The 17,111-nt window shown below is 40.0% G+C and overlaps 1 protein-coding gene across 7 annotated transcripts in view; it reads left to right on the forward strand.

Moving 5' to 3' along the window:
• The first annotated feature begins 6 nt into the window (after window positions 1–6).
• Window positions 7–17,111, forward strand: part of LOC132098679 (diacylglycerol kinase iota-like) — a 42,944-nt gene continuing 25,839 nt past the window's right edge. For 3 of the 7 annotated variants that reach the window (XM_059504792.1, XM_059504795.1, XM_059504793.1), the window contains exons 1-2: window positions 13,491–14,063; window positions 16,422–16,530. In XM_059504792.1, coding sequence (XP_059360775.1) covers window positions 13,825–14,063; window positions 16,422–16,530 — 348 coding nt within the window. In that variant the 5' untranslated portion in view covers window positions 13,491–13,824. Of the gene's footprint in view, window positions 646–13,490; window positions 14,064–16,421; window positions 16,531–17,111 lie in introns of those variants that run through there. The other 4 variants (XM_059504796.1, XM_059504798.1, XM_059504797.1 and 1 more) reach the window with 3 other exon arrangements.

Here is a 17,111-nt window from a genome sequence, read left to right on the forward strand (position 1 = left end):
CAGGTCCGGTTTAAAAGCTCGCGTAAAAAGCACCGCTTCTCGTGCGTCGCGTCGCGCTCGCGCTCTCTCAGCGGAGAGACTCTTCCATCACAGTCACGGTGGACACGTCAGAGATCACCACGCATTTGCACGAGAGCGCGTTCGGTCGGAGACCCTCTGTCCTACTTTCGTTGCCCGATGCTGCTGCGCGTGGAGGATGAGGAGGCAAATCCCGGAATGTTCTCGCGGATGGATGCAGCTGTTGTTGTAGTTCCGCTGGATAGAGTCGCGTGAGTGAATCGTGAATCAATCGATAGATAGATAGATAGATAGATAGATAGATAGATAGATAGATAGATAGATAGATAGATAGATAGATATTCATCCCATAAGGGACACCGGAGGACACCTTTGGAAGGACTTTTAAGCACCGGAGGAGAGAGGAGGGGGTCCACTCAGTGCCGAGCGGAGCGTGATGGACCCCCTGGCCGACGTACGCGCGTCTCAGGCGGAGCGCAACAGCAGAGGAGCCGCCGGTGGAGAACCAGAGGACGAGCAGACACGCGGCTGCGGGAGAGACGCGTCGATGAGCAGCTTCGCCAACATGGAAGACTCGCTGGAGGAGAAACTCAAAGGTCTGGCGTTCAGGAAACAGATCTCGTACCGGTAAATATGCGGTTTAATTCAAACCTGCGCGTTCGTGTGCAACACTGCGTGTATTTCTCCACCATATGGAGTGGTGGGACATGTCAGATGGATTGTTTGTGTGCGTGACCCCCATTTAAACCCCATTTGTTACCCACCTAAATAATAATACACTCAATAATAAAAAAAAAATAGACTTCTTGCTAGGATGTCCATGTGAAAGGAGATTTCGTTTATTATCATGAGAAAAGCGTTTATAAAAAACGTTTTATATGCATGATATCTTTATATTGGCCTGCTATTGATTTGCTATCAGGATTCAACTCGGTTTTCCTCTTTCACATGAAACTCTTGGGCTATAAGACTGGCTATATAACTGGCATTTGAATATAACACAAATAGTGTGATGCATAGCTGAATTGTAATGAATTTGACTTCATCTGTGGTAGAGATACTTTTTTTCCACATGTAAGGGTCATAAACGAAATGCCTTGACATATTAAAGGTCATTTCGGCACTACAGCATGGTTTTCAATGTCAGAATAATCTCTGGTGCATCTGTATAAACTAAAGCCATCTTACTTGCATTGATAAGTTTGCGTTAGCAATGCTCCTCATGTTTCATCTATCTTAAAACTGTCCTTGAGCTGTTGAAAACATCTAAATCTTGCTTTTTGGGTGCATTGATCATGTCATTCATTCCAGACCAATGGAAGGATCGAGCCATATTGACAACACTAGATTCATGCTGAAACAGTGGTTTCATGTGGTCACTTGAGTCACTTTCCTCTCTTCTCAGAGACCCCTAATTTGACCTCCTGTCCGTGGAGGAGGGTCACTACCACCCTTACTGCTCCTTCAGAGTCTTAAGGTCAATCCTCCTCTGAGCAGATCAATCCTCTGCTCACAATTAAGGCCAGTCTCTGAAGAAATGATCAAAGGTGTCCTCTCTTTCATAGGAGCGATCTATATCCAGTCCAGATAAGATGTCAATAAGTCCCATGAAACTCAGTCACACCATCAGTAAAACAAACAAACAAACACAAGCCAGCGGGGCCTAAAATGCAAGGCATCTTAGATCAAAGTGTCTTGCTTGGCTTTTTTAAGCAAAGTGTCTAAAAATGGAAGTTCTGAATTTGCCAAAGACAAAATCAGGAACACTGTTCCAAAATCAATTGAGCTGCCTTGGGTTTTACTTTCTACATAGGCATGCTGTTAACTGTACTGACACCTTATAAATGACTGATTCTGAGCGCTCTATATAGATGGTAAGATACATTCCTCAAAAGAAATGCACAGGATTTCCATTATACTCAAATACACTAGGTAGGCAGCTCACTAGAATTTGGAACAGAGCCACATTGTTCTTTTACATACTCTCCTGAAATATAGGCCTAGCACTAATATCAGTTTTTTGTTATCTAGTGAATCATGTTCGGCTTATGAAGAGGCTCTTGTGTCCTCTCTCTCTCTCCATGATGCTCTAGGAGTGCAGCAGCAGACAGTGGAACATAAAAAAGAACTCATGCATTTTTAAGTGTCCCGATCACAGCCTCGACTGGAGATTTATACATGCTTGACACATTTTCACTCCGCCAGGCTGCTGAAAAGTTAAACATGCATATTTATCGTGGGCTGCTCAGAATCAGAGTCGGCATGCAAAAAAAAAAAACTTGTTGCCATGTTTGCAGAGCTTCTGCAAATGGTGGACGGCGACTCCATTAATTTACGATTCTAAATAGATTGACCAATCATGGTCACGTGTGGCAAGAATTAATGTGATGATCTGAAATGTAATGAAAATGTATATTAATTGAGGAAAATAATGAGTTTCGAGTGGATTTGAACTACTGGTTTATATGGCAGGTGGATGGAGGGGGCGGGGCTGTAAATTGAGAGGTGTCATCAGAACAGAAATTATGTTTTAGGAGCCTAACAAATCACATTTTGATGAATGATTAGAAACATTTTTTTTTTCACAGTAACATGCAAGACTAGGAATGTGTAAATCGAGTTAGTTTGTTCATGCATTTTGAATCCAGAGCATTCAGTCAGCACAACGAGGAAGTTTGTTCATGCATTTTGAAACCAGAGCATTCAGTCAGCACAACGAGGAAGTTTGTTCATGCATTTCAGTTTGTTCATGCATTTTGAATCCAGAGCATTCAGTCAGCACAACGAGGAAGCATATTACCAGGAAGTGATGCGTTGTGCCACCTAGTGATGCTGCAGAATAGATGGGAATGGGTTTAATATTTGATCACATACAAGTGTTGTGTTTTATCAGTGAAACTTTAATAAGTTCCCTGGTGCATTTAGTCTGTCAGATTGTGCCAGTCCTCCTCCTGTTTGGCTCTTTGCTTTGTGCCTTTGGCTAAAGACTGTAGACGCTTTGCCCAATTAGGACGTACCCTTCACAGTAAGTTTAGCATGCTGTGTGTTACATATATATATTTTTATAATTTTCATTTCTAGCTGGCATGAACCAGTGTGAAATGGCCGCCACACCTACTTTAAATGTTGATGCGCAAAGAGAATTTGTGTGTAAATACTGTGCGTGGGCTGTAGTCATTCCATCAGTGACTAAATGTGCACATACCTTTTCTAGACCTGCAGTTGTCCTGTTGTAAGTCCAGCTGATGTGTTTAATCGCACAAAGGTATGCATAAGTGCGTAAAACAGGCCTAGTCTTGTCTCATTACCTGCGAAACCCAGGAGTGCTCAGTAGATCCTGATGGCTGACGCGAATAAGGATTTTACATAAATGGTCATAATCTCTTCTGAAGATGGGTGAGCACAAACTGGGCGGCTTAACGCTGATAAAGCCAGTCTTTTTGCTTTTTTCTTCTGCGGTGGGGGTTTGTATATCAGTCTGAGGATTGGGCTTTTGAAGCCTTTCCTTATTAGGTATATGAGTGTTAGAGGCTTTTCCTCTGCTGTTCTGTTCGGTGAAGCTTCTGGCTGATCTGAGGGTCGAAGCAAAAATATAGTCCCAGGCTTTTGTTTTGTAGTAGGCCTGAACTGCATTTCCACTGATTTAAGAGCCAAATGATGATTTAAATGACATGAAATGCCCACAAATAAACACTGTACATGTTTACAAGTCTTATTTTGAGAATGTTGTATGCGTTCTTCCATTCATTTTCCTTCAAGTGGTCCATCTCTGCTGTCTCCAGTAGTTCTACTTGACTCAGTCGTGCACCTGTGGTTCTGGCAGAGAAGCACCTGTAGACAACCAGCACACTGGAGGTGTGAGAGACTTCATCTCCTCCTCTCTCTCTTCATTCGTCTTCCCCCGCTTCAGCGGGGAGTTAACACTGTCTCACCGCGTGTGCTGTTCGCCCGCTCTAATTCTCTCTGACACTGATAGCTCAAACAGGCTCGCTGGTCTTTTATAAAACATGCTACGGCAGCTGTCGTCAATGTGTTTTGGTGGAGCATCAAACGAGAGAATGAAATGTGGTTTCAACTGTCATAGGCATTATTTTGCCGTATGGACAGGCTTTGGTTTGTTGCATCACTTATCCATTGTGTTAATAATTGTGTCTCTTTTAATGCACTCGCAACTCATTTAACTTATGTGACAAACTTGTGAGCGTATATAGGACAAATGTTCTAACCTAACAAGATGATATTGGTTATATTGTTAATATTTTTACACCTGAAGATAAAAAAATATATATTGAATTTAGATGCAACAAATAATGTTATTGCATTTATGATGTTGCATAAAAATGTAATGTTATTGCATATAGATGCAACAAATAATGTTACATTTAGAAGCAGTTTTTTAAATTAGATTTAGACACGTTATTGAATTTAGATCCAAATAAAAAAAATGTGCGTTTAGATGCCAAAAAGGATATTGCATTTAGATGTGCAAAGTAACAGTTTATTGCATTGAATCAAATGAATTGTGCGCAATATCATAAAGGATATTTGTTAAGAATGTAAATATGGTTTGTGTTAATTTCCTGTGTCTTTGCTCTCCTGAATGTGCTCTTGAACATGGATGCAGGTCTGTAGTTTCTGTCGCCGTTCGAGCTGTAGTGTTTTTGTTAAATCATTCTTGGACTGAATGCACAAAAATAGCAGGGAAATCAATATTTATATATATATATTCTAAGACCAGAAATCAAATCTGGTTTTGCCCATTTGTGTTGATTTTAAGCGAAGCTCCAGAACTCTACATAATGAATGTAAACATGGTGAATGTGTTAAATGGAGAGGACATGGTGTCTCCGTACACAGGCTCCTGCATATATACAGGCTGAACTGGGATTACTGGGAGGCTTTTTTGGCCGATGATGTGACAGGACTGAGTTTTATTAATGATCTGAATCCTGATGCTGAGTAATTCAACGGATTGCTGGAGCAGTAAAATTGGTGTGTAATCCTACCTGCTGAACTGTTTTTAATTCATTCATCGTTATGGCATATTAGAGGATTTCATCCCCTTGTGTTTGCTTCTGTTAGTTACTTCATGTGCATGGAAATGTCCACTGGGTTCTTGCTAACCTGGTTTAGTCTTTTTGATATAAAGTAGGTGGTATGACCAAAATCTTACACCACAATATGAATAATTAAATAAAACATCAAAAAACAATATACTACTTTTTTAAATTTAAATAAATTAATACTTTTATTCAGCAAGGACACATTAAAGTCAAAGTGAAGACATTTATGATGTTTCTATTAATCAAACAATCCTGAAAAAAAATGTCTTATGGTTCCCAAAAAAATATGAAGCAGCACAACTATTTTTAACACTGATAATAATAATAAATGTTTTTTTGAGGAGCAAGTCAGCATATCAGAATGATTTCTGAAGGATCAGATGACACTGAAGACTGGAGTAATGATGCAGAAAATACACGAATAAATTAGAGTTTAATATATATTACAGTAGAAATTTGTTATTTTAAATTAAATTCACATTATTACTATTTTTACTGTATTTTGATTAAATATATGCAGCCTTGGTGAACATAAGAGACTTATGTAAAAAATAAAAACATTAAGAATATATATATAAAAAACTGTTTGACAAAAATAATAATGTTGTAACAATTATGGTAATAGCTATTTGTGACTCATCATCATGTAACTTTGTATCATAATTTCAACTATATTTTTCACAGTTGTGACTTTATTTCTCATAAAGAAACTTTATACCTTACAATTATGACTTTCCTCTTACAATTGCAACTTTATCTCATATTTTAAAGTCAATCTCACAATATCTCTCAATCACCTCTTTTACTAAATAAATAAAATTAAAAAGGCTAATCCGATTAATTAATGTATTCAGTTTTCTTTCCTTCTTATTTTTTTGTGCTCAAGTTTAAATATCATAATGCAGTTCTGCTTCTAATAGAAGCAACAAATGAAAGATGCAGAAGAGATCTGAAGTCTGGATAAGGTTGTAAACATGTGCAGCTCATTTGCATTCGCTCTGTGCACACATTATCCCTTTCTGTCTCTCTCCTGGTCTCTTTCTCTGTGTAATGCACTCACTAATTATAGCTCGCCTCTATCTCTCTCCAGCTGTGGTCTGGGAGGTTGTGTGTGTGTGTGTGTGTTGATGGGTTCAGCCCTTTATACACTGATAGCACAGGGTTACAGCAGCCCAGCCCTCATTCAGCAAATGATTAATTCAATTAGGCAGCCATTAACTCAGGTGGAAAAGAAAAACCTGGAGGCCCCTCACGTTCCTGAAGCCCTCCTAGAGGCAGAACAGAGCAGATCCATCCCACTTGTACCACACTAATGGAGGATTCAGGGTCCTGACACACATTAGTGTTGCATTCAGACTGCTGTTTTCAACACACAACACAACATTTACCTGATCATTACCAGGAGAGCCATCTGTCAGCATTACTCTGTGTTTAGAGGATTTTTTGGGACGCGCAGGGATTGAATGGCGTATTTGAGAGGCACAGGTCACGGATAACAACTACATATTGTACTAAAGGAAACTCGGTGAGCTGCAGGTCATGGATGGGTTTATTTGACATGAAAGATAGATGTTTATTTACATTTCATGTGGTTTAGGATTAGTCGAGGGTTAATTTTCAGTTCAAAACTTGTGGTTACGGACATTAGTCCGCCAACAACTGACTCGTCCTTTGAGTTTGTCCAGGTTATCTAGAATTTTTTTTTCTTGTTTTTATATTTTTAACACTAGTTGTAGGTTTAGCATTATTGTGCAGACCAGGTGTTAAACACTTTGCATGATAAAAACGCTATCTAAATTCAAATTCAGCCCATCCATTCTTTTAAATTTAAACTCCAGTTTTTTATTTTAATTCTATTTAATTTATTTATTTTCATTCATGCCCTGAATATGTTTTTGACAGTGGTAATAAATGTATATTTACATTTCATGTGGTTTAGGATGTCAAGGGTTAATTTCCAATTCAAAACCTGTGGTTTTGGAAGTCAGTCGTAGAATAGAGATGAATCAGGAGAGTTGATTAATCGTCCACAAATGACTAGTGGCAAATGACCTTTTTCTAGATTGTCTAGATTTTTTTAATACAGTAGTTTTATCATTAGCTGTTAGACATTTTGCACAATACAAACCCTTTCTGAAAAGTTTTTTTTATATTTAAATTAAATTTTGAAATACGAATTAAACTTTTTCTGACTTTTTTTTTTGGCCAGTGTGTTTGTTTTACACTTGAGGATTTTAGAGTGTCAAGTAAAAAAAATCAAAATAATAATAATAATTATTATTATTATTATAAAAAAAAAATTGTTATTATTATTTATTATAGCATGCTTGCTTTCAGTTAAGCTTTTAATTAAGCAACCTGGACCTCAATATTTCAATATTTTTGTTATATTTAAATAATATTAAGTGTTTAATTTTAGAATTACTACCACTAAACTTCATATAAACAAAGCTAAACCCTAACCCTAAGCTAACCCTAAAGGTCATTTTACCTGTTAATCTACATTCACTTCCTACATTTACTAATCTGCGAAGTAGATCAGCCTTTGGTCTGAAAGTCAAAAGTCTGAACTCAAGACACCTGTAGGAATTGTCATGTGAAAATTACAGTAATTAAACCTGGTCTTTTGGAGATGTTAGTATAAAGTAGGCTCTTGGGACTCATATTCCGGCCAGAGCAATTTCTAATAACTCGTGTAGGTGTGCGGTCCGCCCAAGTCCATCTCAGAGCTTTGCTTATGATGGCAGGGCTATTTTCAGCAGATGGCTGGGTCAGATAGGGGAGAGATGCGTGTTTCCGATGCCTCCCCCTCACCCTGCACCAAATACAGAGGTTAATTATGAAGGTTTCAGCAGCCAGAGAAGGAGAACAGAGAGAAGAAAGAGCGAGAGGAGGTTTATATACAGGCAGGAGTGGGATCCATCACTCCCACATACTCTCCCAATGATGCTCTCAATCTCACACACACACACACTTACACAAAAGCATCACCGTCACAGTTATATGTAATTATACAGTCCGATCCCACATGCTCCCACTCGCGGAGCCCCTGAGCGCGCACGACGCCCGATTGTCACGTTAGTGTATATCTATAACTTGAGAGAACATTGCATGCAGTGCAGGGCGTTCAAACACCTCCTCCAGCAGAAAAATATATATGCATTATGTATTAGGACTGGGTGATATATTATATTTACAATGACGATTATGATGCATATCTCTGTGCTTTTTTTTGCAACAGTGTCTTGGAAACTTAAAATGGAGTTTGAATGTTTGATTCATTTCCATATTAATATTTAAAATATAATAAAAGTATCTTTATATTTTTATATGCAGTATTTTAGATCTTGCATTAAACATTTTGAATCGAATTAGCTACAGTGGCTTTCAGATGTAATAATGGTGATTTCGGAGCAAATTCATTATTATTAAGAAGATACATTTACATTTATGCATTTGGTTGATGCTTTTATCCAAAGTGACTTGCATTGCATTCATATGCTTGTGGATTACCGAGGAATCAAACCCATGGCCAGGTATTGACAGAACTAAGTACAGTTTGAGCAACAGAAATGAAAAGATGTGCATTAAATTTTGTTAAAAAAAATTTTTTTTGCTATGTTTTAGCCATACTATATGTGATGTTGTTGTTCTTACTAAACTCTGAGGGGCCGACCTGACTTGGTTTCCTGTGATTGTTGTTGGCCAAATGACAGACTGTGTGTGTGTGTGTGTGTGTGTGTGTGTTTGTCAGGTCACAGACAGTCAAGGGAAGGACACAGAAACTGCATGGGGTCTGGACCTCTCCCTTATACACCGGGAAATGTGTCACAGCTGTTTCAGTTGCACTGCAAAGTAATTGAATAAATTTTACATGCAAGAGCAAACTGTGCACATAACGCAGTATTATTGTTTCTGCATTGAATGCGAGCTTCAGAGGAGAAATCACTGTTATTTACAGCGTTAATAAAGAGCTGCCATCCTTACTGTTTACCCACAAGGATTTTCTTTGATGTAAGATGCTATGCTTTAAAAGATAATAAAACCATTTATCAGCAGAAGCTGTTTGTATTTAAGACGAGCATCGCTAATGCTGTCGTTCACATTTGATTTCAACTAACTAATAACCATAAGAATTAGACATTTGGTACACTGTTTGTGCTACAAACAGGAATGATATCTCAGGTTGGGCCGTTTATTGAGTGTTCTGGAACTTTTATAACGGATCATACTTGTAAAAAAGCCTGGCAGATGATAATCGAGCAAAAAAGGCCCATAGACTTACATTGAAGGAGGGAACTAAGCCAATATCTAGAGACTTGTGGGTGAGCTGGTATGACTGACCCAGTAAGCAACCACCCAGAACACCCTAATAATGCCTGAGCAGCATTCTAGAACATCTTAGCAGCAACATAGCATCTTAGTACCAGAACACTCAGAGCACATAGTATAGTGTCACTAAGTTTTGCACAATCAGGCACCACTTAATATTTTCTTCAGAAAATGAAAACGATCTAGTTCATGCTTATTTATTCAGTCAATTGAGTGGCTGAATTGCTTTCAGTTATTTTTAAGAAATCACTCTTTTTTTTTTTTGCCGTCTTGAGTCTTTCAGTGAGCTGGAGGGATGTAAAATGTGTGGTGTTGCTACGCAAGAGGATCTTTAACAGGAGAAAGTGTCAGAACGCAAGAGAGACTGAAATGAATAGAGTAATAGGCGTGTGAACGGCACTCGCCAAAGCCAGACCGCCCACGGATCCTGCACCCACTGCACTGCACAAAATCACTCTCTTAATCAGGGTTATTTTCTTGTAGAAATATCCAAACATTCTTAAAAATACTTGAGAAGCAAAATTGCATAAGATAATCAGACGAGAGGAGAAAAGATGTGGGGGATGAATGTAGGACAGAGGGATGGAGGGGGAGAGTGTCTTTACTCCGTCATGTGGTGAAGGACGAGGTGCACGTGGCCCACAGCAGCTGGTCTGCCAGGAGACACTGAAGTTTGACCCTGGTGAGAAGGAAAATAAGAAGGGTATCGAAGAAGAGAGAAAGAAAAGACAAAGATGAAGTGAGAGTTAAGGAGGAAGGTGAGAGGCTGAAGACCTGAGATAATGTTGAGAAAGATAAAGAGAGACTGAAGAGGATTGTTCTTTAAAAACATGTCCTAGATATTAATAGCCTTTATTAGAGGAAGGAAAGAGGGAACGAGAGAAGGGTTGAGGAACAGATTGTCACATCGCCATGAGGAAAAGACACACAACACTGCTGTCCCTCATGTGTGAGAGAGGAACAGAGACAGAGCAGAGACAGGACGGACAGAACGACATGTGAGGAATGACCGTCATCACTGGACTGTGGAGGGAAAGTGTGCGTCCCAGAGTGAGGCTGGGTGGTGATGGCTATTAATATCTGAGCCCTGTTGTTTGGGAAGTTGAAACGGGAAAAAGCCCAGGCTTCCTGTCTGACCTCTGAACCAGCAGGAGGGGAGTTCTGTTGCACACTTATAAGTTCACAATATCCTAAATGCATGTTGGTTTCAGTGGATGTTGAGCAATTATTGAAACGCTATAAATTAATATGGTACTACACAATGAATGCATTGCCAAACGAAAGCAGTTAAATATTTAAAATGCTAGAAAGCTACTCATTCCATGAGTGGCACTGGCACAACTACACACCTGCTGCCAGTGAACTGTTAGTCTGGATTTGTATCATGCATTTCCTACGCTGTTATCAGATAGCACATAGTCAAAACCGGCCTCCAAAACACAAAGATGTGATGATCATTTATCTGTCAGTGAATCAGGCTTGCTGAACTCGTCCATCATCAGCTCCACCACGGATGTTATCTGGGTTTTCAAGAGCGAGGGTGACATCCCCCGAGAAGGACAGCAGCAAGTTTGTTCTGTATGTGTGAAAATGTCATGTTAAGTAGGCAGATTCCAGTGCCATCCGATTGTACTATGATTGCAGTGTCAGTCAAGAGACACCATGGAATGTTATCAAATCATTAGGATATTAAGAAAAGATAATGTTCCATATAGATACATTTCCTTTATCTAAAATGTCCTTTCGTAAATATATCAAAGCTTAATTTTGATAAGTAATATGCATTGCTTCATTTGGACAATTTTAAAGGCGATTTTTCTCAGTATTTAGATTTTTTTTGCACCCTCAGAAAGCGTATTTATTCAGCTTTACTACACAGAGCCGTAGTTCGCTGACAAGCTACACAATATCGCGTTCATAATCGCAGATGAATCACATTTGGTTATGAACGCGATATTGCATAGCTTGTCAGCGAACTACAGCACTGTTTATTAAGTGCCGCTCCATTTGAAAGGAGGTGATGGATATTTAGTACTAAACTAAATTTAGTACTAAACTAAACTAAACTAAACTGTAGTACTAAAACTGGGAAGTCGTGGCCTAATGGTTAGAGAGTAGGACTCCCAATCGAAAGGTTGTGAGTTCGAGTCCTGGGCCGGCAGGAATTGTGGGTGGGGGGAGTGCATGTACAGTTCTCTCTCCACCTTCAATACCACGACTTAGGTGCCCTTGAGCAAGGCATCGAACCCCCAACTGCTCCCCGGGCGCCGCAGCATAAATGGCTGCCCACTGCTCCGGGTGTGTGCTCACAGAGTTTATTTTCTCACTTTTGGTCCACCATGCCAAATGTATCCATAGTTGAAGATACCCCCATATATAACTGGATCTGCCCACGGATGTTTCCACCTACCTCTTACTTCCATTTCTTCCCCATGATCCGGTCACAAGTGTGATGTATGTGCTGAGTTTGCGTATGTGTGTGTTTGTGCGTAGCTTTCCTGCCATTGTCAGTGGGTGTGCGTCAGGCTGCAGTGACAGAGCTCAGGGCAAATGAGCGAAATGTGTTTCCATCTGGCACACACATGAACACATAGTCACAACAACAACAACATCATGGACACACACATACAAAAAGGGAACCTGAGGGAATTCAGCCCCGACACGTATAAACTGAGTGTCTAATACTCTGACCACATTTATACAGGAAACATTAGCTATCGTTTAGAAATGACATCCATGCTTTGGGACAGGGTAAACACCCAAAGCATTCAAAGTAGCTTGCAGGGTCTTGGATCAAAAAAGTCTTGGATACTCTGAATTAATAGATGCTTTTGTTCAATGTGACTAGCACCAGACTGTTTCAAGGACAAAACCCTCAAGAGCACAATGGCGATAATTTGTTTCTTGTTGGGATCAATCTCCAACCTTCTGGTTACTATTTTCCACTTGGTGGGACTCCTGGGTGCTGTAACCAGAGGGTTTCTTGGACCCACCAAGAAACAAGTTAGCCACAAAAACATTAGGAATCCCTCTGGGGATATGTAATGTATGTCCGACTCCTAAATCTGTCACATAAGACTCGTGAGACACTGGTGTATCATAATTCAATAAACGGATAACAAGACGTGTGCTAAAAATTAAGTACTGTTAATGTGTTTTGTGATGTGATGTTCTTATCTAGAACGCTCTGTATTGCCTCATGACATACTCTGGTGTTGTTCTGTTCTTCACATTGTTATCAGGTCGCTGCTGGCTTCAGATAAAAGCACAAAGATTGAATTAGTGCTAATCACCGATCTGCCTGAGATTCCTCTTAAGCTTGGGGTCTCGTGGGAGCTCTGTGTACGCATTGATTTTGTTGCTTTTTACCTTGAGCACATCTGTCTCTCGCTAGTGTTTAATCACCCCCCAAGTACTGAGCCTTAGATCTTAATCTCTGGAGTGAGAGGGGGGCATGAGAAAAAGGTCCATGTCAAGGACTTTATACTCTGATGAGAAAGAGGAGAGGAAGAAGGATTGTGCTGTGGAGCGCCAGTAGCCTTGAGGAAGTCGGTAATGGTAAGGCTCTGAGAAGCTGTCCTTCAAGTGCATGTTCACCAGGGGCCCACGGGCTGGAAGAATCACAGCAAGCACACTGACCCAGTTAGAGAGCTACAAGGAGGGATTGAGCAAAGCAGAAGTTGAGAAAAAAGAAATAAAGTAAAAAGTAAGAGTGACAAGATCAGAGACTCATCTTGCCAGCAAATTCCAACAGATAGTGCCCAGATCATTCATTGTCTTCACATTACTTGGTTGACCTCACTTGTGTCAAGACATAGAAGGAGCATTCCCTTTCAGCCTCATTTTCACTCTTTCATAATCACCAGTCAAATCAAGAAAGAACTTGCTGGAGTATGTCACCTGCCAGGCACGAACTGAAGAACACAGATCCATGAATATTTGATTTTACATAATCAGACTATTCACAAGAAGCCTTGCATCATCAGCATGTGAGGCCCTCGAATTAAGTCACATCCTGTAGAGTCACTATATTGCGACTCAATCAGTCTGGGCAGAGCAGAGAGCCAGTCAACTACTCTGGATAAAGTGTCCCTTTGTAACAGGTTGCCCATAGATTGTCTTGCAGAAGGTCAACTTGAGTTACATAATGGACCTTAAAATAGCTTGAAGTGGTAGACGTGAGGCTGACCTTGTGGTTTGGTTCTCTGGAGGTAACGACGGCAATGATGATTGTGGGAGATTCTTGTCTCTGGTGACAGGACAGGATCTGACACCTATACATGCCTCCGGGTTCTCAGGTATCCCCCATCAGGTCTCATCTATCAAACGGCGGATTATCTCAGTGCTACATGGGCAGTGGGAGGTTGCGTGATTAGGTGTGTTAGGCATGCTTTGGCTCTAGCAGGCAGCCATGTGTAACAGTAATGTCAGCCTACCTTGCAGCGGTGGAAGTGAGCCGTCTACTTGCTTAGCTTTGGATGTTGCTGGGGAAGAGGTAGGAAGCAACCCGGAGTTTAGGAAAAGAGGATACAGGCTGAGAAGGAGAAATGGAAGGATGATCAAGGCCCAGAAGACCGTAGAGGAGAAGCAAGTTTGCGGGAAAGGGCGGAAGCGGAAGGTGACCTGGTACCACAGGCTTTTTGGCTACAGGTTAGTGACAGTTTTGTGGTCTCTTTACAAAATAGTTTGACCAGGTGTTGCTACATGTCTCTTAAGCAGCCGAACTCCAAGCAGAACTTCACTCTTTTACTACTATTCTTACTAAAATCGAGAGTGGGAGGTTTGGGAGATGATATCTTAGCTGTGTATGTGGGTTGACACCTGACTTAAAGCGTGGACGAAGTTTTCATCCCACACACAACTACAAAACGTAATTGGCTGAGACAATGGGAGTGGGGACAGAGGTTATGATGCTGACAACAAGTTTTAAGACTTAAATACACCAACGGTGGCGTGTGTTGGACTGTTGCCATGACTACCCAGGAGGGATGATATTACCGCAGGGTGTTGTGGGAGGGAGATTGAACACACATCCCCTGCATTCGCACATGTAAACTCTCTGTCCATCTTTTCATGTCTGCTACTTGGATAAACAGGAACTCGCACTGCAAATTAATACTGGCCGATGATACATGTCACACACATGCACATTATCCTTCTGCAATCTCTCAATGAAGCCAGACCTCTGTCAAAGCTGGATTTAGTAGAACTAATTCCATTATAGCAGTCTCGCTGATTGCTCTTCCTGTCTGTTTCCACTGGCTCTGGATGGTGTGTGGCGTATCCTTTATCTCAAATTGTGTTCCATTCTGCCTGCACGGTGTGCACTCAGTTGATTACTTTCTAGTGAAATGTTCTGCTCTCTGTGAAATGACACTGTGTTTACCCAGGACTGATTATACACGCTAATGTATGGTGTCCTTAAACAGTGGACATCGTTGATTGATTTGCTTAATGCCTTGGAATAATATTAAACAGAAATGCGTTACTCATTTACCTGACTGCAATGGGAAAGAGGACATGGAGGTCTCAACCTCTTCCGATGTCTCTATATCTGTCTGTGGATTTGATCATTTTAGTGCAGTCTAATCCACTGAGACATGTGACACTAATGATTTAGTATTCAGGATGTTTTCTAACGAAGGCTTTCTTACTCAGCTCCTCGTGTTGCATGTTTCCATCACAGCATTTTGTCATGAATGGCTTTTTTCCGATGCATATGTCATCAATTTTCACTTTTTGTTGCTCACAAATCACTCTTTCATTGCTAAGGAGACTCACATTTATGTTTTATTCAAGTGTCAACTTTGTTTTAAGAGAAGGTCATTGTTGAGATCTGTTCTGAAACCCTAGAAAAGACATGTTAGATGTCTTGTTTCATCTCCATTTTGGCAAATGGTATCTAGAAGCAATTTGATATGTTAAAGAGAACCTGGTTTATGTATTTGTTGTCATGTTCTTGGCCTTCCCCACATTTCATCACGGTGGCATATTTCCAACGCACATGTCATCCACCAGTGGCTCTATTTTTAGCTCGGAGGGTAAAGGTGATCTCGTGACCCTGGCTCCCTCACAAAAGAGCTCGTAACTGGACTCTTGCGATTTAATTTTAGACAAGGATTTGAAACTTTCAGCAGGGTGTCAGGTATACGGCCCACCATATCCTCATTTGTTGTTCTTTTCACCCCCTGCCTCCACTGCTTGTGTCATGAGTGTGGTCACTTTCAATCTTTGCTTCAAAAGGGATGACCATATGGCGCTGTATGTTTACTATGTTAAATACTGAGCTCTTTGGAGGAAGATCAGGTGGCAGCAGTTTTTGAGGAAGGAGCTTGGAGATGCAGCGAGTTTAGTTACACAGTGTAATATGCACAACTTGCAAATAAGACAGCTGGAGATATGAAACCTGCATGCTACATGTTCACTTTGATATATAACAGTAACAAATGCAGGTGTTAATGTACTTGAGAAATGTTTTGGCCATAGTATGTTATAAATCTCCTGAAACATATTTTGCTATTTAAGCCAGTTATTTTTTTTTACTCTTGTAAATATAAGTTTGAGTAGATCTAATTGTGATTCTGGCTTGGGATGATGGCTAATTCTATGGAAGAATGACTGACCGAAGAAGTGATCAAGTGCAAGTCCCTTGGTGGGACACAAGCACACACACACACATTGTGTCTAAGAACATTCTTTGCTTATTTCATACCATATGAGGCAGAAGCTCTCTTTGCATGCAGGGAATTATGGGAACTTCCTGGCCAAGCAGACTGGTTAACAGATTGGTCTGGATCATTTTGATACTGGCACAAGGTAGACGGCCGTCTCCTGTTGTGTGTGTGTTTTCAGTGTGTCCCCGCTTTAGCTCCACGATGACCTTTTATGTGCAACAGCAAGGAGCTTCAGCCCAGATGTCAAAACCTTCAGTTCAGCAAGGTCTCATTATTTTCTCTTGAATGGGTTTACTCTTGGGCTAAAGCTATTTGTGGTCATTTTGCTTTGCAGGAAAGCCATCTCCCGGTCAGGCCTCCAGCATTTGGGTCCTGCCCACAGTCCATTCCCTGCCCTGAGCAATGGACCGGCCAAGGAGCTTCGCAGCACAGTGGACTGGAGCGTAAGTGTTCCTCATCTGTCTTTCACTCCGGTTTTTATTTGAACCACCTAGCAACCACCTAAAACACCCTAACAACCACCTAATAGCCATCCAGAACCAGTGTTATTTCAGTATTATTTATATACTATTATAGTCTATTTATATAGTGTTACATATGATTAATATTTTAACAGCTTGCAGTTTTAATTTTATGTAGCTTTATTGTGCTTGTCATTTTTATAAGATTTGTTTCTCTTTAAATGTTTCTATTTAGCTTTAATTTATATAATTGTGTATGTGACGAATAAAAAAACTTGAATCTAATTTAGTTTTATTTGAGTAACATTTTTGTCATTTTAGCATAGTGTACACTTAAATCTGATTTTATTTCAGTTAGTTACATTAGATGTTCTTTCTTGCATTTTTCAGCATAAATTAATTAAGTTTTAAGTGAGCTTTTATTGTTATATTTTATTTCAGTTTTAGTTTTGTTTTGAGCTTTTTTTTCATTATTTTTTTTTAAATGCCTTTATTTGGCTTTAATATATTATTTCTGTTTTGTTTCAGTAATTTTAGTACTTCAGCGTAAGCGTATTTATTTC

This window comes from Carassius carassius, chromosome 22, assembly GCF_963082965.1.
Source record: "Carassius carassius chromosome 22, fCarCar2.1, whole genome shotgun sequence".
Classification (NCBI taxonomy): Eukaryota; Metazoa; Chordata; class Actinopteri; order Cypriniformes; family Cyprinidae; genus Carassius; species Carassius carassius.